This window comes from Gymnoscopelus braueri, assembly GCF_963280865.1.
Source record: "Gymnoscopelus braueri genome assembly, chromosome: 12".
In the NCBI taxonomy this organism is placed as follows: Eukaryota; Metazoa; Chordata; class Actinopteri; order Myctophiformes; family Myctophidae; genus Gymnoscopelus; species Gymnoscopelus braueri.
The window spans coordinates 5,931,512-5,953,517 of NC_137614.1; the positions used below are offsets into that span (position 1 = coordinate 5,931,512).

At 42.5% G+C, this 22,006-nt stretch overlaps 1 protein-coding gene across 1 annotated transcript in view; it reads right to left on the reverse strand.

The window, feature by feature from the left end:
- Positions 1-22,006, reverse strand: part of dcaf1 (ddb1 and cul4 associated factor 1) — a 44,495-nt gene that overhangs the window by 15,172 nt on the left and 7,317 nt on the right. The window contains exons 5-18 of the mRNA XM_080445220.1: positions 21,179-21,292; positions 19,839-19,976; positions 18,877-19,193; positions 18,134-18,458; positions 15,385-15,486; positions 13,800-13,958; positions 12,736-12,915; positions 11,620-11,829; positions 8,322-8,491; positions 6,848-6,972; positions 5,674-5,909; positions 4,320-4,563; positions 2,320-3,220; positions 1,028-1,226 (exon numbers count right to left, since the gene is read on the reverse strand). Of these exons, the coding sequence (XP_080301346.1) occupies positions 1,028-1,226; positions 2,320-3,220; positions 4,320-4,563; positions 5,674-5,909; positions 6,848-6,972; positions 8,322-8,491; positions 11,620-11,829; positions 12,736-12,915; positions 13,800-13,958; positions 15,385-15,486; positions 18,134-18,458; positions 18,877-19,193; positions 19,839-19,976; positions 21,179-21,292 (3,420 nt within the window). The remainder of the gene's footprint in view (positions 1-1,027; positions 1,227-2,319; positions 3,221-4,319; positions 4,564-5,673; positions 5,910-6,847; positions 6,973-8,321; positions 8,492-11,619; positions 11,830-12,735; positions 12,916-13,799; positions 13,959-15,384; positions 15,487-18,133; positions 18,459-18,876; positions 19,194-19,838; positions 19,977-21,178; positions 21,293-22,006) is intronic.

Here is a 22,006-nt window from a genome sequence, read left to right on the forward strand (position 1 = left end):
TAATTGCAGTGGTTCTCAACTTTTTCTGGCCGTGACACCACAAAATAATCATATTTGAACTGGGGAACCCCCACCCTGACAAGCACTTGGAATTGTAGGCGTTGATGCATTCCATTTAGTTTGACTCGGTTCCATAGTGAAAATAGCCCAGCTACATGTCTATGGCTAAAACGGGCCAAATACCTATTTTACTTTCCAAAATAGCAAAAATAGCCAATCTACAAGCTATTTTTGCTATATTTCAACAGATGGATTTAAACAGAACAATGTTAATATGAATTCATAAGGATATTAACGATTCAGACAATTATGCAGAATTATTTGATTTGGCTATTTATTTGGTTTCTTTGGCTATTCAAAAATAGCAGATCTACAAGCTCATAGCCCGGCACTCGTGCACTCGAGCTTGTAGATCTGCTATTTTTGAAAAAAAGCGTGAAAATTTGTGCAAATCTTTGAATATATATTTTTCAAAGCAAACATTTGTAACTCAAATCTTTGCTTCTGGAGGGGTCCCTGGAACAACATATTTAGAGATGGGGGTCCGCGACCAAATACATATAACTTTGGGGGGTCCTTGTCATGAAAACGTTTTGAGAACCACTGATATTATTATAGCAACATACGGTTCTCAGAAAACAGTTTTAACTGATTTAGAAGACATTTGTAGATGCGTTCCCGGATTGAATGGGTTAATTCATTAAGAACTGGAACGCATCTGTGTCACTTTTAGATTTGAGCTAAAAAGCATTATTTTACACAAAATTAGCAGATCTACAAGCTCATAGCGCGGCACTGTGCCGCGCTATGAGCTTGTAGATCTGCTATTTTTGAAAAATCTTGACAATCTGAGCAAATCTTTGAATATATACATGTTTTAAAGCAAAACAAAATATATATTTTTCAAAAAAAGATTTTTTAGAAAAGTGTCGGGATTTAGAAGACATTTGGCTTCAGGTCTTAATGGGTTAATTCAAATAAAATACAGGCTGATTATTGTTAATAATATTTTTAACAGGCCACTAACCCGCGAGGGCTCCAGGTGGGTGATGGCAGAGCTGTGGCAGCTGTAGCTGGCCTCCTCCTGGCCCGTGAACACGTTGTAGAGTTTGAGCTGTCCCGTGCACGTCCCCAGCATCAGGAAGCGCTCCCGGGCTGAGAAGGCACAGCACATGAACCCGCTCTCATCCTCCTCCGCCTCCCGGAACACAGAGATCGGCCGGAACCTGAGGGGGGGGGGGGATTGAAAATAAAAAGGTAGAAATGTAGGAAAACATGCGTGGTGGTCCCTTCCCTTTTTCCCCCCATACACTAAACCACTCCGCCGAAAACGGCAAATATAGCAGATCTACTAGATCGGCTAGTACGGGGGTCCCTACATGATCTTTTTGGGGGAGGTCCCCAGGTGACAGTGAGGTGACAATTATTTTATTATTCTTTTTTTTTAAAATATTTTTTTATTATTTTTGCTTTTCTGCCTTTATTGATAGTATAGAGAATGACAGGAAACAGGGAGAGAGAGACGGGGAGTGACGCACAGCAAAGGTGGTCGGAACGGGATTCGAACCTGCGACCCGCTGTCAGACATTAGAGCCTATATGTGGTACTATGCGCCTGGACCGCTAGGCCAGCAGGCGCCCCCAGTGAAGTGACAATTTAATGACTTTTAAGACCTTTTTATTACCACATTTTTTAGGTGGCGATGCGTTGTGAGCTTGTAGATCTGCTATTTTCACAATATTCATCTGTGGAACAGAGTCAAACTAATGCCTCAACTCCTACATTCCAAATGCTGCAGTACTATCAGAAGTAGTTCAAATATGATAATTTGGGGGGGTCGCGGCCTGAAAAGGACCATTAGGCTAGTGGATCTGCTATTTTAGCCGAATGTTCTCCTATTTTCACCGAATGTTAGCCTATTTTTGACATGCCCAGAATTAGAGCCAGACCTAGATCGGCCATGACTTTTCTGACGTAATCGGCATCGGCAGATATGCAGGCGATTTGTCCCGGTTTTAACCACTTTAAACCTGGGGTCTCTATTTTGTCTATCATTTTGTATATCATAATAGTTTTCAAAACTTGTTAAAAAAAATCTTTGATCTACAAGCTCACAACGCATCATAATGTGTGTAGAGCTTGTAGATCGTTTTCTTTTTTAAATTTTCTATTTTTGAAGTATTTCAAACAGATTTTGCACTTTGACAAAATATGGGTCAAAACATTAGTACTTGGTGAGCTATGACTCTCCAGAAGCAGACGCAACAATTTGGCATGGATTGATGTGGTTAAACAAAGCCAACAGAGTCAGACGCTCACCTGCTGAAGATGAGGTGTCTGTCGAAGCATCCTCCGTCTACGCCCCCGTACTTAGGATATATGACCCTCCTCGTGTGTCTGGAGGTGAAGTTGACGGGCGCTTGCCGCCTCTGTTTGGGCTCGGGGCACTGGTGGGGGGTGAACAGCGAGAACGGCGGGCAGGTGGCCACGGGGTTTTTGCAGCGCGCGTGCTGCTCCCGCAGGTACTCCGTGATGATGCCGTCCAGCGCGGGGGGAGAGGGCAGGTGCCTGTCGAACTGCTTCTTCATGGCCGGACTCTGAGCGAAGGCGCCGTGGTCCGACTTCTGTCTCAGCACCCGCGGCTTCTTACAGCTGGCGGCCATGGCGGGGCACGGCGGCTGCCGCTCCCGGGTGAACACGATTCGGCCGGGCGGCGGGCCGTTGGCGCAAGGGGTGACGCCGCCGCCGCCGCCGGTCGGCGGGGAGAAGGTGGCGGGGGACGAGGCCGACGAGGGGAGGCCGACGGGGGGCTGCGACGTCGACGGACGGGGGGTCTGCGAGTGTCCGGAGGGGAGGAGGAGCGCCGGAGTGGACGGCGGCTGACAGCCGTGGATCCCCAGCCTCACGCGCTCGACGCCGTTGGCGAGCCGTGGGGCGCGGGGGAGGGCGGCGGCGATGGAGGCGGGCGTGAGGGGAGGAGGCGGGGGGGCGGGCAAGGGGAAGGCGGACGTCGGGTGTGACGAGTGAGAGAGGTGCACCATGGGGAGGTCCGCCTCCTTGGTGAGCGTGTTGGCCGTGCCGTGCAGGCCCTTGGCCACCAGGTGGTTCCGGATGAGCAGCAGCAGCTCCTTCTCAGGGAAGGAGATCCGGGACTGGGCCACGACGTTGGCCCTCTGCAGCCAGGCCAGGGACACGTCGGTGCCGATCAGCAGGGGCTTCCCTGAAAGTAGGGGTGCAACAATTAAATCAAACTAATCAATTTGACTGATTTTATTAACCCATTGAGACCTGAGGCCGATTCTACAAATGTCTTCTAAATCCTAACGGTTTTCTGAAACACGTAATGTTGCGTTATCACTGGTGCGCCAACTTTTTCATGTCAAGGACCCCCAAAATGATGTAAGTATTTGGCAGCGGACCCCCATCTCAAAATATCTTGCTCCAGGGACCCCCCAGAAGCAAAGATTTGAGTTAAAATGTTCGCTTTAGAAGAATATATACTGTATATATTCAAAGATTCGCACACATTTTCACAATTTTTCTAAAATAGCAGATCTACAAGCTCGTAGCGTGGCACTCTGTGCCGTGCTATGAACCTGTATATCTGCTATTTTTGAATAGCCAAAGTGTAAAATAATGCTTTTTAACTCAAATCTAAAAATGACACAGATGCGTTCCCGGTCTTAATGGGTTAAAACAATACATTGATAAAATTGATAATTTAACAGAATAATGGATTAATAACTGATCGCTTTTGAACATCATGTCTTTCTTTTCTTTTCCCTTTATTTATTCAGGGAAGCCCATTGAGAGCAAGCTCTCTTTTTCAAGGACGCCCTGATAACAACATATAAAATACATACATAATGAGAGACAATAACAAACATTTGAATAACACTACAATGTCACAGATGCAAATAAACATAGAGTTACATGAAACAGGAGCAGTCACTATGTAGTGTGTCCTCAAGAAGCACCTCAAGAAGCATGTCTCTATTCCAATCGCACCAGTTTCAAAGAGTCCTGAAGTTTGTTCCATTTGTCTGGAGCATAATACATGAAAGCAGTCTTACCAGAATGTCATTCTAGGCAAAAAGTTTCAAATTTCAGAAACGTTCCAAATAATGAAAATAGCAGGAGCTATTTTCACAATTTTTGCATGTCACCAAGTTGTTACTTCATTCATTGATATATAAAATAAATTACAAAACTACCTTAAAAACATGCTTCTCGATTATTCGATTAATGAAAAAAAGTGATCAACAGAACAATAACTAAAAGAAAACAATGGATAGTTGTCGCAGAGCGGGATGCCTTACCCGAGATGCGCTCGATCAGCTCGGCGGCAAACTTGCAGAACTTGACGTGCTCGCTGCGCTTGTCCTGCAGCACAGGCTCCTTCATGAGCTGCTGGATGTGTCCGCTGCTGAACAGCGGCAGCTTGCTGATGATCTGCCGCACCGAGCTGGAGCGGGACAGGCCCACCAGGGCCTTGCAGGCCAGCGCTCGGATCTGATCCGCGTCCGTGATGGGCATCTTCACCATCAGCAAGGAGAGGAGCACCTGTACGAGAGAGGAGTCAGGGAGGGACAGCAAGGATGTCAATCCGGGAAAGCATACTGTGTCATTTTAGATTTTTTTGTTGTTGCTACAACCATTATTTTAAACTTTGGCTATTCAAAAATAGCAGATCTACAAGCTCATAGATTTGCTTGTAGATCTGCTATTTCTTTTTTCAATCGTGAAAATCTGTGCAAATCTTTGAATACATGTTTTTTAACTCAAATCTTTGCTTCTGGGGATTCTACAAATGTCTTCTAACAGTTTTTTCTTTTTTAAAACTTATATTGCTATAACATCAGTGGTTCCCAAACATGTTTCATGTCAAGGACCACCCAAAATGATGATCTTTTTTTAATAGCCAAAGAAATCTTAAAATGACACAGATGCGTTCCTGGTCTTAATGGGTTAAAGGTCCTTAAATTGTCACTTTACTGTCATCTGGGGACCCCCCCCCCCCTCACAATTGGTCCCGACCCACAGGTTGAGAACCACTGCTATAGGACCATGGGACCGTGGGAATGAATGAATGAATGAATGAATGAATGAGTGTTGATTTCGTCGACTAAAACTATGACGAATTTCTTTTGTCGACTTTTTTTTCACTGACGAAAACTAAATAAAAACTAAATAAAAACAAAGATATGATGACTAAAACTAAGACTAAATATATTGACAATTTCGTCAACAAATAAAAACTAGACTAAAATGTTAGTGAGGGACTAGTGGAGAAGAGATCCAGTAGAACTAAAAGACAAGTCATGTTATGTTTGGTTGCGCTCGGGTGTTGCGCTCTGAAAATAGCAAATCTACAAGCTCACAACGTGTCGCAGCGCGTTGTGAGCTTGTAGATCGGCTATTTTCAGCATGCAACCAAGTGTAAAATCAGCCATTACGACACCATCAAGGCACCGGCAAAATACATTTTAGTCGACTAAATCAACTGTAGATTTAGTCGACTATAATCTTATGATATTTAGTCCACTAAAACTAGACAAAAACTAAAACATTAAAAAAAAGATATGACTAAAACTAAATGGAATTTTATTCAAAAGACCATGACTAAAACTAAATCAAAATGTGCTGTCAAAATGAACACTGGAATGAATGTACCTTGATGCCGTTGTTGGACTGCACCACGTTCCACATCTTGGTGAGCACGCTCTCACTGGACTTGGTCTGCTGGGGCAGGCGGCGGCGGGCCGAGCCGGCCATGAACTTGCCGATGCTGGAGATGCGTTTGTCGGGAGCGCACACGCAGTTGATGACCACCTGCAGCGCAGACTTCTGGATCTCGGCGTCGTTCACAAACACCTCGCCCTCCGCCACCACCAGCACGATGCTCATCCCTGAGACCAAACAAAGTTAGAAGGAAAATCAACTAGAATATAAATAATCAATGGCTCAGTGGCTCTGGAGGAAGAGCGGCCACTTAGGAATCGGCAAGGTTCCCTGTTCGATCCCGGGCTCCCCCCCTGTGTTACTGTCGAAGTGTCCTTGAGCAAGACACACTGAAATGCTCCCCCATGAGCGGGTTGGTGCCTTGCATGGATTCCTCAGCCCATCGGTGTGTGAATGTGTGCGAGCGAGTGGGTGAATGTAATGCATATTGTAAAGTGCTTCGGGATAAAAGGCGCTATATAAACCATGTATTTACAACAAGGGGTGTCAAAGTGAACTTGGTATAGGCCTCAGGAATAGAGCTTATCCAATATTCTAAATTGATATTACTCGTTTAAATTTTTAGTCTATGTAATTCTACAGAATGTCCTCATACAATTCATCAGCTGGTCAGCCACTGTACTTCTCTCTAAAAGCACAGCCTACTGTACCTGTGGAGTTGAGAGCTGATTCTTTAATCCATTAAGACCAGGAACGCATCTGTGTCATGTTAAGATTTCTTTGGCTATTAAAAAAATAGCAGATCTACAAGCTCATAGCGCGGCACTCGGTGCCGCGCTATGAGCTTGTAGATCTGCTATTTTCTTTGAAAAATCGTGGACAATTGGGAGAGAGAAGCCAGGCGGGGAGGATATTTGTCACTGCACGTACTCCTAAGGGCTGGGGGGGGGCACCTGTCAGCAGGGAGTGTTGGGCGGGAGGAGTAGGACGAAGGCTCTACGTCCTCCCGGTGGGGGCTCCTCGCGTGCAGGTGAGCCAGTAGGATACAACAGCAGTGACAACACACACAAATGGTGAGGAATCAGCTGGCATAATGACTAAATTGGGGAGAATAGGGCCCGCTGGGGTCCATGTGGTTCACTGGAATACACAGAACACGACGTACCGACAGTAGAGATAGTGGATCCACCCTCATCCAGCACGGCTACGGCTTCGGCCAACAACAGCTGGGTCTTAGGCACCACGGTCAGGATGCTCAGGATGTCCAGGGCGTAGCGCACCGTGTCACTCCTAAGCAAAAAAAGGAAAAGAGCGTTTGCAGAAGCATGAGGATCAAACGATCAACGATATAAAAAAAACTATTATATCGTTGCCGTTGAGCAGAAACCTCTGTTTTATGTTTTTTCATAAATACTAATACACTAATACATCATACTTAAGTGTCACACAAAAGTAGTGTGTAGATGTGCCATTTTTTTTTATTTGAATTCGGAAAAGTAACAGTTTTGGACAGTTTCTAGTCGACAGCAACGATATGCAATTTGCAACCAAAATGTGAATGCTTGTCTTTGTTCCATAGAATAAATGAAAAGTTGATTTTGACGGGCTGGGTAAACAGGTGAAGCAATCTGAGGTTTTCATCAATTAACCACACAACAAATTAATGCATAATGAAAACTAAAAGGTCAGTCGGAAGCAGTGGTGGAAAAAGTACTAAAATGTTTTACTTAAGTGAAAGTATCATTCAATACTGCAATGTAGAAATACTCTGTTACAAGTGAAAGTCCACAATTCAAAATGTACTCGAGTAAAAGTACAAACGTATTGGTGTCAAAATGTAGTTTTAAAAGGTAGGGTAAGTGATTTTCTTTGGTTAAAATAAAAAAGTGTTAAATAGCTCTATATTGTGATAGTACTCATTGCTATAGAGTGTTTGTTCAGTAAAAGGAGTCTCCATGTCTCTCCAGCTCTTTATAAAACAGAAAATGCATTTTTGTTTCAGTTTCAGTTTCATTTCCAATAAGGATAGAGAACTCAATCAGGATATAGATTAAACAAGTGAAATTGGAAGTGATGACACTAAGAAATGAGCAGAAAAAAATGGAACTGGAACACACACACAACATAAAAATGAAGCTGATAATGGGTACTTTCTCCTGATTGGCTGAGATTTTGACACCTACCTGAAAATGTATTTTCAGGTTTAATATTCTATTAAAGAGCTGGAGAGACGGGGAGACTCCTGTTACTGAACAAACACTCTATAGCAATGATTACTATCAGAATATAGTGCTTTAACCTTTTAACAAAATACTTTTTGTTTTAACCAAAAAAATCACTTACCCTACCTTTAAAATGTATAAAAATCTTTAGAAAATAGCAGATCTACAAGCTCACAATGTGTCGCATCGCGCCACATTGTGAGCTTGTAGATCGGCTATTTTCAAATGGACGAAATGTATGTAGGGCTGAAGTGGTTAATATATGTTCTGCAATAATAATCAAAATCTACAAAGTAACTAGTAACTAAAGTTTTCAAATACTTGTAGTGGAGTAAAAGTACAATATTTGCCTCTGAGATGTAATGGAGTAGGAGTAAATGTACTTGGTTACTTTACAGCATTGGTCGGAGGCCTTACCTGCCGTAGTACGTCCTCCAGTCACAGGCGATGGAGATGAGCTGCAGGAGGAGCTGGACACAGGACAGCCGGTAGAAGACCTCGGCCGGCTCCCAGTACAGCAGCAGTGGACCATACTCTATGAGGAACTCCATCATCTCCACCACCTGCTCGTGGCTGTAGTTCACCGCCTGGTGGACAGAACAGGCATGACATGTGAACAATATTCCAAGGTTCAACATTTCAAGGTTCACTTTAAACCCATTAAGAAAGATGCTTTCCCCGGTGTCATTTTAGATTTCTTTGGCTATTCAAAAATAGCAGATCTACAAGCTCATAGCGCGGCACCGAGTGCCGCGCTACGAGCTTGTAGATCTGCTATTTTTGAAAAATCGTGAAAATGTGTGCAAATCTTTGAATATAATAATAATAATAATAATACGGCCAAATACATATCATTTTGGGTGGTCCTTGACATAAAAAAGTCATACACTACTAGGATGAATTAGCTTTTGTTAAGCTGCAAATTCAGTACCACTTAAACTCTCTGTTCTTGATAAAAACGGATCAGTAAAGAGCTCATTTTGGTACGCTCTTATTTAACTCTGCACAAATCGATTCGCCAAAAATAGCCGAGCTCACAACGCAACACGTGGTGAGCTTGTAGATCGGCTTGGCGAACGTTCCCCCCAGAATAGGGATGCTGGGGTGGGGGTTCAGGTGGCTAACAAAAGTGCCATTGATTATATTAAAATATCGTTAATCACAATAATTTTTGCCACAAGGGCCTGAGGGTGGTACTAGAGGTAAAGTCAAGGAGTCACTCAAATGTTAGTGTTCATACTGCAGGGAGCATTAATTCACTCACAAGGTTTCATATCGATTCACCCAGTTCGATTTAGAGATACAGAGTGTACAAGTGGACATTTTGGCCTAACATTGGCGCTAGAGGCTTTGGGGGGTCACAAAAACCGGTACGGTACACAGAGGTTGACACTAACGGTTGTCCAACTCCCCGTGGCAAGTAAACAAAACGTTCGGGCAAGTGGAGTTTGCTTTCAGGTTGCCCGACGGGCAAGTGCATTCTGTCTTCATTACAAAATATAGGCTATTTATGAAGAACAATGATACCCTTTTACAACTAGCAGTTGCACTCATTCTGGTTTTTCAAAGTGACTGTTGCCACTTTGATTCAACATTAATGTTCTACAAGCGCAAATTTTACCTCTCATTTTAGAATGGAAAATTTACTTTTTGGGCAAGTGGGGATGACCTTTGTGCAAGTAGAACATGACCTGTACTTGCCCGACGGGCAAGTGTCTCTGAGACCTTAGTGTCAACCCCTGGTACATCTTTCGGGGAGCATGAATGCACTCAGATAGAGTATCATGGCAATCCACCCATTAGATTTTGTGATAACTTGTGTTGTGTGCAAATGGAAATCGTGGCCAGGGGCGTGTAGCATGAATTTGCAACTGCAAAACAGTCTCTGTGGACCCCTTGAACATCTCTTGGAAATAATTAAGTGAGCTAAACAAAATATCTGTGAGCGAGCCTGTTCTGTTCTGTTCTGGCTGCAAACCATCCATTTTGTTGTGATCTTGGAATCAAAATGTTGCTCTGACTAACTGACACGTTGTCATCCTTAGAGCTCTGACACTAGCGAGGTCAAGAGCCTGATGAATAAAACCTACATAAACAAACTGCTATCTATTTAACCACTTAACCCTCTGGGCATGTCATAATAGGTGAACATTCAGCCAAAACAGGCGGACATTCGCTGAAAATCTACTGATCTATTATTCTATGGGTGTCTCTTAGCTTGTAGTAGGGTTGGGAGCAGTGGTGTAAAGTAACTAACTACATTTACTTAAGTACTGTACAATTTTGAGGTATTTGTACTTTACTTGACTATTTCCAATTCCCAGTACTTCTACTCCACTACATCTCAGTACACCACATAAATCTATACATAAGATTGCGTAGCACAGAGCAGGTGGATACCCCAACAATAACAAACATCTGGCTTGCACTGGAGCTTCTTGGAGCTCTCAGCAGCAGCCGCATACAGTCATTATAAGCCACTGTGAGTCGTCTGATGCTGCCTTGCTTGTAGTGACACCACAGGTGGGCAGTATACAGAGGTGTACAAAAAGATTTAAAGAGTGAAATCTTCACCGGTACTGAGCACATGCTAAATTTGCGAGACAGCATGTTCCCTTGATCATACAGCTTCCGACGCCGTCTATGTATGTCCTTGTCATCAGAGAGGTCATTTGATATTATATGGCTCAAATATTTAATCTCACAGCAGACACTAGGCAGTGCCTGAGAGATAGAAGTCAGGAAAGGTTGACTGTCTGTCTTCTCTGCTTCGGACAATCATCATCTTACTCTTTTTAGCGTTGTACTTTATATCAAAATCAACACCATACTGTGAGCATTAGGCCCGTAACGATACAGTAACTGCATCGATGCATCGTTTTGAATTTTCAACGATCTACTATATCGATATGCAAACAGCTAAATATCGTATCGTTTGACTTTGAATCGTATCGAATCGTTTTGCAATGCAAATAATCGTATCGAATCGTTCTGCAATGCAAATAATCAATTATATCAATACTAAGTACTTTTAAGAAGAAGAAAAGAGAAAGAGGGGTTTATATCCAGTATCCAGGTATTTATTTTTCACACAGAATTTTTGGGTAAATAAATAGTTACTATATCGATTTTAAATCATTGAATCGAATCGTATCGTTCTAAATTAACCCGTCCTGTATCGTTCATGTATCGTATCGACTAAATCGCTGAATCGAAACGTATCGTATCGTTCTAAATTAACCTGTATCGTTCATGTATCGTATCGACAACCAAGTATCGTGATACGTATCGAATCGTTGTTAAAACGTATCGTTACACCCCTAGTGAGCATGTACTCAGAAGCTGTTGAAGACCAGCACTATTACTACTATGGACTAAAGATCACCAAGTCATCCGCATACATAAGGTGATTAATTAGCGAATTGCCAACCCTACACCCTGTATCACATGCGTTTAAAATCAAAGATAAATCATCCATATAAGCATTAAAGAGAAAAGGAGACAAAATCCCCCCTGGCGGACGCCATTGTTCACACGAAAGGGAGCAGAGGTTGACCTCCCCCATTTTACTCGCATCGTCTGGTGAACATACCAGAAGACCAGGATTCTGACTAGAAAACTAGGGACCCCTCTTTGCGACAATATACTATTTACTTAAGTAAAAAATGCGAGTACCTTTTCCACCACTGGATGGGAGTGAATGGGTGTTTCTTACCTTGTAGTAAGGCTGGGAGTGAATGGGCGCGCCTCCCTCCGTGCGCTGCAGTGACTGTTTGACCTGCTCCACCTTGATGGCCAGATGGGCTTCAAAGTAGCGGCGCAGAGCCATGCAGGTGTGCTTGGCCGTCTGCCTGCTGGAGAAGATCTCATCATCGCTCAGCAGTGTTCCCTGGTCCTCTGGGTTCAGGATCTCCAACGTACTGATCTGGAAAACAGTGGGTACACAGTCACACACCTCAGTATGACATAACCATTAAGACCTGAGGCCGATTCTACAAATGTCTTCTAAAAATCAGTAGTTCTCAAAAAGAAATCGTGCCAAGAACCCCCAAAATGATATGTATTTGGCCGCGGACCCCCCCCCCCCATCTGATTTTTTTTGTGCCAGGGACCCCCAGAAGAGAAGATTACAATTAAAACATTAATAAATTATCATTTTTGAGATTTTTCCAGGTGTTTCAAAACATAGCAATTGGCTATTCTTTGGCTATTCAAAAATAGCAGATATACACGGTGCCGCGCTATGAGCTTGCAGATCTGCCATTTTAGATAAATAATGAAAATGTGTGCAAATATTTGAATATATATATTTTTTAACATTTTTACTCAAATCTTTTACAAATGTCTTCTAAATCCTAGACCGTTTTTTGAAAACAACTTATGTTGCTATATCAGTGGTTCTCAAACTTTTTCATGTCAAGGACCCCCAAACATTTTTTATTTTGGCCGCGGACCCCCATCTCAAAATGTTTTGTTCCAGGGACCCCCCAGAAGCAAAGATTTGAGTTAAAAATGTTCGCTTTAAAAACATATTTTCAAAGATTTGCACATTATTTTCACGATATGCACATTATTTTCAGATTGCACATTATAGCAGATCTACAAGCTCGCGCTACGAGCTTGTAGATCTGCTATTTTTGAAATATCGTGAAAGAAAGAAATCTTAAAATGACACAGATGCGTTCACGGTCTTAATGGATTAAGAGCGTCTGCTAAATGCCTAAATTGTTAAATGATTGAAATGAAATTATTTCCATGACGCTTAATCGTCAACTTGAATGCTGTAATGGTGAGAGCCCTAGGATTGGACCGATCGGCAGCAGTCTCTCACCAGGTTGACGAGGCGTCGGAGGCCGTCCTGGCGGTCGAAGAGCTCCAGCACGGCGCGGAAGGAGAAGGAGATGGAGAAGAACATGGTGGCATGGCAGCAGCCCGACGCGTGGGAGCACTCCAGCAGCCACAGCGTGTAGCCCACCACGTCTGACAGGATGGAGGGAGGCAGCATGCACACCTGTGTGTGTGTGAGGAGACAGTGGTGTAAAGTAACTAAATACATTTACTTAAGCAGTGTGCTTAAGTACAATTTTGAGGTGCTTTTACTTTACTGGAGCTTTTCCAATTTTCGATACTTTTACTTCTACTCCACTACAACTCAGAAAAATGTTTAGTTACTAGTTACTTTGTAGATTTTGATTATTATTACAAAACATTACCCACTTCAGCAATATACATTTCGGCCATTTGAAAATAGCAGATCTACAAGCTCACAATGTGTCGCGATGCGACGCATTGTGATCTTGTAGATCTGCTATTTTCAAACATTTTATACATTTGAAAACTTCTGCATAATGACTAATTTTACTTTTGTACTTTAAGTACATTTTGATACCAACACTTTTGTACTTTTACTCAAGTAAATGTTGAATTTCAGACTTTTACTTCTACATTTCAGTATTGATACTTGAAAATTTGACTTTTCCCACCACTTGAGACAGCAAAGAGGAGCCACTATTGCTTTGTTTATCGATAAATCATCGATAAATCATCGATATCGGCCGAATTTCTGCCAATTATTTTCCCCCTGTAGTTTAGAACAACCATCACAGCTTTCTATGTCCATGAGCAAGTGCACTGGTGTCTAAACAGTAAATACAGGTTCATAACTTATTGATGTGGTAGTTTGTGGGAGAAAACTACCAGCCAGGGCATTCTGCTTATTGTTTTTAGTTATGTGTGTTACAACTGTATTTTATTAGATATATAAAAAAAACTGTTTTTGATCGGCCAGCTGCCTTCCCTATTATCTGAAATATCGATAATATCGAATTATTATAATAAGTACATTTTCAGTGACAAAGAATGTGATACATGATGAACATAACGTTGAAGCATTACCCTTTCCATGGCGTCCTGGTTGTAGGCCAGGTAGTAGAGGCACAGGGACACCCCCGTGGCAGCCATGGACGGCCTGGGGATCTCCAGCAGCTTCTGGACGCCTCCGTGAGCCACAAACTCTGCAGCAAACTTCTTGTGCAGCAGCAGAGACGCCAGGTACTGCAAGAACACAGAGACAGAGGGGAGAGAGATAGAGAGGTATGGAGATAAACCAGAGGAAAGGTTAGACCCTGCTATCGTTTACATAGCATGTTTGGGGGCAGGGGGGTGTGATTCAGAGGCTTGACTAGGGCTGCGACTATTGATTATTTTCTTAGAAATTATTCTATTGGATTTTTCAATTAACCCATTAACACATTGAATGCCAAGCGCGTAGATCTACGCGAACCTATTTAAAGCCGCAGCGTGCCAGTCGCGTAGATCTACGCGAACCGCCGATTCGCGTTGAAAATTTTCCAGGTGCACTTTCGGAATTTTTTGATCCATTTCCGGTTCCGGTTTGAAGACCGGAAACAGAATTATTTGGGATCCGTTTTTTTCGATCACGTCGGCCCCCATTCTAAAGCGCACACTGAAACTCAATTCTCTTCCTGTAGTTTTTTCTCCTCGCATATCACTGTTTTTTTTTTTTTTTTTTTTTTTTTGTAATTAAGGTTTTTATTCCTTTTTCAACAAATAAACATGACATAACATAACAGACAAAAACCAACAACACAACATAACAAACAGATAAAACAACAACATAAAATACTTAAAATAAAACAAAACATAACTAACTAAAGCAGGCAGGCATACCTAAGCTAATCGGACAACACCCCACACCCCTTTATTTATCACTTGTGAATATATGTCAATTGTGTCACTGAGCATATCACTGTTTAACGTAATCCGCTCTAACTACAATCATGGAGATCCGTTTTACATGCGGTTTTCACTGGGAGATACAGTGAGATGTCGCGGATGTAAACAGACCGTGTACGGCTCAATCTTAAGGATGGAAAAAAAAAAAAAAAACAATAACACGTTGGCACTGGTGAGTACATTATGAGATTAACATCTGGCATGGACCGGGAACGCATCGGTGCCATCTTAGATTTTAGCTATAGCCATCATTTTGTACTTTAGCTATTAAAAAATAGCAGATCTACAAGCTCATAGCGTGGCACAGAGTGCCGCACTATGAACTTGTAGATCTGGCGAGCTTGTAGAGCTGTGGGCCACATGGCTCGGCAAGGCTTACTACTGTGCATGTATCAATAAATCAATATGAAAGAAATCGAATAGATTTTTTTAAATAATTGATTATTCTGATTAACAACTTTGTCATACTACGGTGCCATGCAATAATGGTGAAAATAGCCAATCTACAAGCTCAAACGAGTCGTAGATCGGGTGTTAGAGCTATGTTTTAACAATTGGTATTTTCACCTACAGTATATTGAAAATATAGGTGAAAAAACTAAAACAAAAGACAAACAATTTCTTCCCCAAATCGATTATTTCATTAAAATTGATTATTCTTTATAATTGATTAAATTGATAACTGTTGCATCAGCCCAAAGCATCAGGACGGTGGTGGGCGTACCTTGAGGGCCTCAAAGGTCAGCTGCACGTCGTTGGTCTGCTTCAGATCCATGTAATGCATGAGCAGCTCCCGGGCTCCCATCTGCATGAACACCGCCAGCAGCTGCACCGCAAGACACAAGACACAATGCATGAGCGATTCCCAGCCCTTTTTTTTTTCTCTCCTCAATTTAGTCCTTATGCCAATTATTTCCTCCCACACACATTGCTGTGTGTTGTCACTGCTGTTCTGCTGACTCAGATGCCGGTGAGGAGCCCCCACCGAGAGGACGTGGGCAACTTTGATGATGGAGAGGGCCACTATATTTCCACACTCACTCCAGAGGGACACATTGCATATAACTGTCGGGCAGACACCTCTTAACTCCGTATTTTAACCTTTTTCGTAAATTAATGCCATACTTCGCCATTCTATGTCACACAAAAGTAGCAAAAATAGCCGATCTACAAGCTCAAAACGCGTCGCAGCGTGGCGCGTTTTGAGCTTGTAGATCTGCTATTTTTGCATTTTTGAATTGGAATCCTGAAAAGTAACTTTTTTTTTAAATTTCAAATGCATTTAGTTATTATGTTGACTTTATGAACTTAAATACAAATACATTGGACATAAAAAAGACAAAATTATTTTAAGCCCAAAATAATGGCAAAATAATTTGACACCCCAGTGACAGATATCACCCTCCCTGCCCGGCTTCCCTCCCTGACGTTGAGAAACAGTGGAATATATGAATATGTGATTTAAAAATAAGACTGTTATTCGAGCATTTCTTGGAAGAGGTTTAACATTTAAAACAAACCGCACATTTTTTTCTCGCCAGTCTCACGGCATCAGATGTTGTAGAAACTAGAAAATGGACAAGCCGTCATTTTAGTGTGACTTAATTGTAATGTCTGTTGCTTCATCTCTAAGAAAACTCTAACAAGTAGAGCCCATCTTGATATGTTTATGGACTTAGACTGACACCTGCTGGTAGGTTTGAGAATGGTCGCAATTCTCCCAATGTAATTGGCAAAACACAATGATTTCATGTCCAATATAACATTAATATTAAAAACAATAATGTCAAAATAAAATGTTGTGGTATGTCTTTCTTTAAAACTTGTCAAGCCGGCACACAAGTTATCATCATTAAAATAAATATGCTCTGAAAATGCACACTGCCCACCCACTTGACCACTTAAGGAGAATTTCAGACTAGCCTTTTCCTTACCTTTATGATGTTATGTCCTAGGACCAGTGGTACAGTAGAACATTTGCATAACATCCTGAGTCCACCGCAGCTAAAAACCAGAGCGGACGGCCCGTGTGCTAGATCGCATATTTATTTATTTTTAATTTATTATCTGATGGTCATATTGACAGAAACCTAGCCACAGTGTTTGTGTTCGATGCGCCCCTTCCTCCGGAAGTCTAGATTTCACCTGTGATTTCTTCCAAGTCAGCTTGTAAACACTACAGCGGCCCATTTCGGACAAAAACACTGTGGCTAGGTTTCTGTCAATATGTCCGTCAGATATCTAGCGATCTAGCACATGGACCGTCTGCTCGGGTTTTAAGCTCCGGTGGACTCGGGATGGAGTTATGATTTTTTTCTACAGTACCCCTCTCCCTAGGATATAATAATATCATACAAAGGTAAGAAAAAGGCTAGTCCGTAATTCTCCTTTAACACGGCGGCCGATAGCCGCGAGCACTTTCGAGATGTTCAAGCGGGCCCTGATGCAGAAAAGGCCTAAATTGCTAACCAAACGGACCGTTATCTCTATTTGTACACTTTTGCGTTAACCCATTAAGACCGGGAACGCATCTGTGTAATTTTTAGATTTCTAATTGCTATTTAGAATTGCTATTCAAAAATAGCAGATATATAAGCTCATAGTGCGTCACGGCTATGAGCTTGTAGATCTGCTATTTCTTTTAAAAATCGTGAAAATATGTGCAAATCTTTGAATGTACTTTTCTTTTCTTTTTTAACACAATAACTGCCAAAGACGTTTATAAACGTCTTTGGGAATCTAGCTATTGCCTGCCAAAAACGTTTAAAAACGTCCTGGAAAAAAAAAAAAAAGTAGTATTGACACTCTTTCGATATTCCAAACGAATAAGGAGATAACAATTCCCAAAGATTTGCTGCTCCATCCACTTCAATGTTAAAATTCAAACGGACAAACAATTCACATTGTTTTTTGGTTTGAAACTACAGGTTTTGAGCTATTTTCAAACATCAAACAACACATGACAACAAGGTCATAATGACCTCGTTGACATTTGTGAAACCACACCTGAATCTCATCTGTGATTAGAAATTATCTGGGATCAATCATACTGGAGAAAAATATTCTGTGGCTATGCGAAAAGGTACCAAAATCGTTCAAAACCCTGGCAGGCTACAGACTTTTTCTGAAAAAACTCTGGCAGTCAATCAGTTAAGCGAACATTTGTAACTCAAATCTTTGCTTCTGGGGGATTCTACAAATATCTTTTAAATCCTGACAGTTTTTTGAAAAAACCTATGTTGCTATAATTAGTGGTTCTCAAACGTTTTTATGTCAAGGACCCCCAAAATAATATGTATTTGGCCGCGGACCCCCGTCTCAAAATGTTGTTCCAGGGACCCCCCAGAAGCAAAGATTTCAGTTACAAATGTTTGCTTTAAAAAAAAAATTGCCCAAAGAAATCTAAAATGACACAGATCATGCTTTCCCGGTCTTAAAGGGTTAAATGAATGCCGGGGGCGGGGGGACCTTACCTCCTGGTACTCCCCCAGAGGAGTGAGGTACTGGAGGATGAGCCTCTGCTCGATCTCGGGGGTCAGCGGGTACAGGTGGTAGTTGTTCCCGATCACCCAGGGGCTCATCTCCGACCAGCTGCTGTTGGACAGCTCGCTGAAGTTCCTCTCGGGCTCCGGCAGCGAGAAGTTCAGCTTCTGCTTGGCCTTCTTGCCCGTCTCCCGCTCCGCCTTCCTCTTCAGGTAGCTGCTGCCTATGCCGCCCTCCGCCTTCCCGTCTGGCACGTCCTGGTGGTGCGTCAGCAGCGTGCCCGGGGCGGACATGGGCTTCATCATGGACGTAGGGCTGTCACCATTATGAAAATTTACTTGACGATTAATTGTCACTCAAATAATTCTGATTAACGATTTAATTGTGTTTCTGTCGTTGAACATTAGTGGAACATTATGAATACAAATTACATTTCTGTTTGGCTTTTAGCCTTCATAAACAAAAGTTACAAATAACACATATTTAATTACATTATAGCCTACTTACTGTATAAATAAACATTAATAGTGGAAATAGTCAATCTATGAGCTCAAAACGCGTCACGAAGCTTGTAGATCTGCTATTTCCACTATTTTAGACATTTAAAAAAAAATATTTGAACATTTCTAACATGGAATTGATTATGACGATTATGACGATTATGCAAAAAAATCTTGCTATTATCTCAAATAATTGCGATCAGGCGATTATGTAACAATTGTGACAAGCCTACATTGAGTTGACCCGGCCTCCGCCGCCGTTCTTGAGAGGGGAGCTCAGGCGGAAAGAGGACCGCTCGTTCTCGAACGGACTCCCGTCGCGGTCGTCCTCTTCCGGCGTCTCCTCCTCCGTTCCGGCGGCGGCGCCGTTTGTCCCCGTCGACGTGAACGGGCTGTCGTCGAAGCCCCCGTCGACGGCCTCCTCGTCCAGGGGGAGCAGGGGCTCGCCCAGACCCAAAAGGCCCTTCCGGGGACTCGGCCTCTTGAACTCGGCCCTGCTCTCCGCCTCTTTGTCTTGGAGCTCGCGGAGCCGCTGCAGCATCAGAGGTACCTGCCGAGAAAATAAAGGAACCATTAAAAAGAGGGGTGTTTTAACTTTAACCCATTTAGACCTGAGGCCGATCCTAAACCCTTTTTCTGAAAAACTTCAATTATTCATTCAAAAATCACAACAAATGTATGTTGCTATATACTGTACATAGCAACAAGAACCCCAAAAGGGGTTCCCGTCCTGAACGGTGTCCAAAATGGGTTAAAACACTTCTGGGTTCATTTTGAGATCTACTCTGGCCTTTGTGTGCTTGATGTAATATTTATATATTTGAATTCATGTCAACACATTTTTTATCATTTTGAATGTGTAATGTAAAAAACATACACCTGTGTGGCCAACAGGTGTACACACACACACACACACACACACACACACACACACACACACACACACACACACACACACACACACACACACACACACACACACACACACACACACACACACACACACACACACACACACACACACACACACACACACACACACACACACACACACACACACACACACACACGGCTATTTTCAGTCTTTCGATTATCGATGTACATATTTTTGTCATAATCGATTAAATCAACTAGTTCAATGAACTGCTAATGAACCGAATGTGCCCTAGTTGGGAGGACAGCACCATCTACTGACCAGGATGGAGTTCTCCTCCCTGTAGTTGGCAGCGATGTCCTGGTTCTCCATGGCTCCGGCCAGCAGACCCGTGGCGTAGATCCTGAGAGGCTGTTCAGCCTCCTGAGCCCACTTGAACAGCCTCTCCACGATGCCCTCCTGATGGGACACAAAGCAACGCTTACAATGGGTTCACTATTAACCCATTAAGACCGGGAAAGCATCTGTCATCTTAGATTTTAACCACTTGGACCATTATCTTATACTTTGTCTATTCAAAAAGAGCAGATCTACAAGCTCATAGCACGGCACCGAGTGCCGCGCTATGAGCTTGTAGATCTGCTATTGCAAAATTGCAAATCTTTGAATACATATATTTTTAAGCGAAAATGTTTTACTCAATTCTTTGCTTCTGGGGGATTCTACAAATGTCTTCTAAATCCTAACAGTTTTTTTTTAATGCATGTTGCTATAATATCAGTGGTTCCCAAAATTATATGTATTTGGCCACGGACCCAATCTCAAAATATGTTCGTCCAGGGACCCCGAGAAGACTTGAGTTAAAAATGTTCGCTTTAAAAAAAGATATAATATATATTCAAAGATGTACACACATTTTCACGATTTTTCAAAAATAGCAGATGTACAAGCTCATGAGCTTGTATATCTGCTATTTTTTAATAGCCAAATAAATCTTGAAAAAGAATGACACAGATGCGTTCCCGGTCTTAATGGGTTAAGGACAATTATTACCACAGACACTTCAACATGAGGCTAGTAGGGCGAGCCAACCAGTGTTGTCCAATGCAAAACTCGAGTCACTTCCTGACTTGCCTACGTAATGGAAATACGAGTCAAATAGGACCCTGGCCAGACTGAGTAGCGAAGATTCAAGGGTAGCAGGGAACCCCATGATAGGAAGATTTGTCACCATTTTTCCGAAAATAGTGCATCTCCAAGCTCACACAATTCAAATGGGTCTAAAGTGTTTAATCCTCCTTTTGCTGGGGATCCCCTGGAACGCCGTCAAGGACCCCTGCCCGCACCCCACTCTGAGAACCACTAGCCTGGGACCAGACGGATCTGCCAGTGCAAAAACAAAATTGCCCTCTGCAATTTTGGTCTGGCCCCTGGCCTCCGTTGTGAATCCATTTCCGGCTCCGGAAGTTTGGGGTGACCAATCAGGGCCCAGTATTCTAATATGGGAGACTGTAATTGGTAGTTGGTTGTAGGTCTAGCCAATTGCGTCCAGAGCCATTCTTTTGATCCCGCCCCTTGGAAAAAAAACTTCCTCATAGAAGCACCAGACTCATATCCACGCAGTGAGTCATATAAGCCAGCGGTCAGGAGGGGTATCCTACCTTCTCCTGGAACACCACAGCGGTCTCCAGGCCGGGCATGATGTTCTGCAGCAGGCGACAGGCTGCCGTGTTGAGGGACAGCTCTCTGCTGGTCATCACGTAGCTGTTGACCAGCTGAAACACAACGGCTCAACCTTTCAATCAACACGTCCATCCATGTGTTCAACAATAACACTCATCTTTTAACCTTTGGGATTTAGAAGACATTTGTAGAATCCCCAAAAGCAAAGAATTGAGTTACAAATGTTCGGTTAAAATATAATATATATTATGTATATATATATATATATATATATATATATTCAAAGATTTGCACACATTTTAACGATTTTTCAAAAATAGCAGATCTCTAGCTCAGATCTCTAGCTCATAGCCAGTGCCGCGCTATGAGCTAGAGATCTTGAGCTAGAGATGAGCTAGAGAGCTTGTATATCGTCAGTGTCCAGCCGGGACCAGCTAACTCCTTTTTCAGTTTTTTTTTTTTTTTTCATAAATCAACGCTATTGAACCCCCTCTACATCTGTGTAATTTTTTTTTTAATAATAACATATGAAAAGTATTAAAAAGCGCCTCTGACGAAAACTCCTAACTCCATTGGACCCTCAAACTGTCCGTCAAAAACAAACAACTCCCCCCTCCTCTCAGGCTCTCGAGAAGCTCTGCTCTGTATGAGGCAGACAGGGAGAAGATTTTTCAATGCTTTTGGGAGAACATAAACTGGGAAGAGAAGAGAATGTATGTGCAAGGTTTGATAGATGTCACCCCAGTAAAGAGGAGTGTTTTCTTTTAAAATGTTAATGGACAGAGAATGAGTGTGTGCAGGAGTTT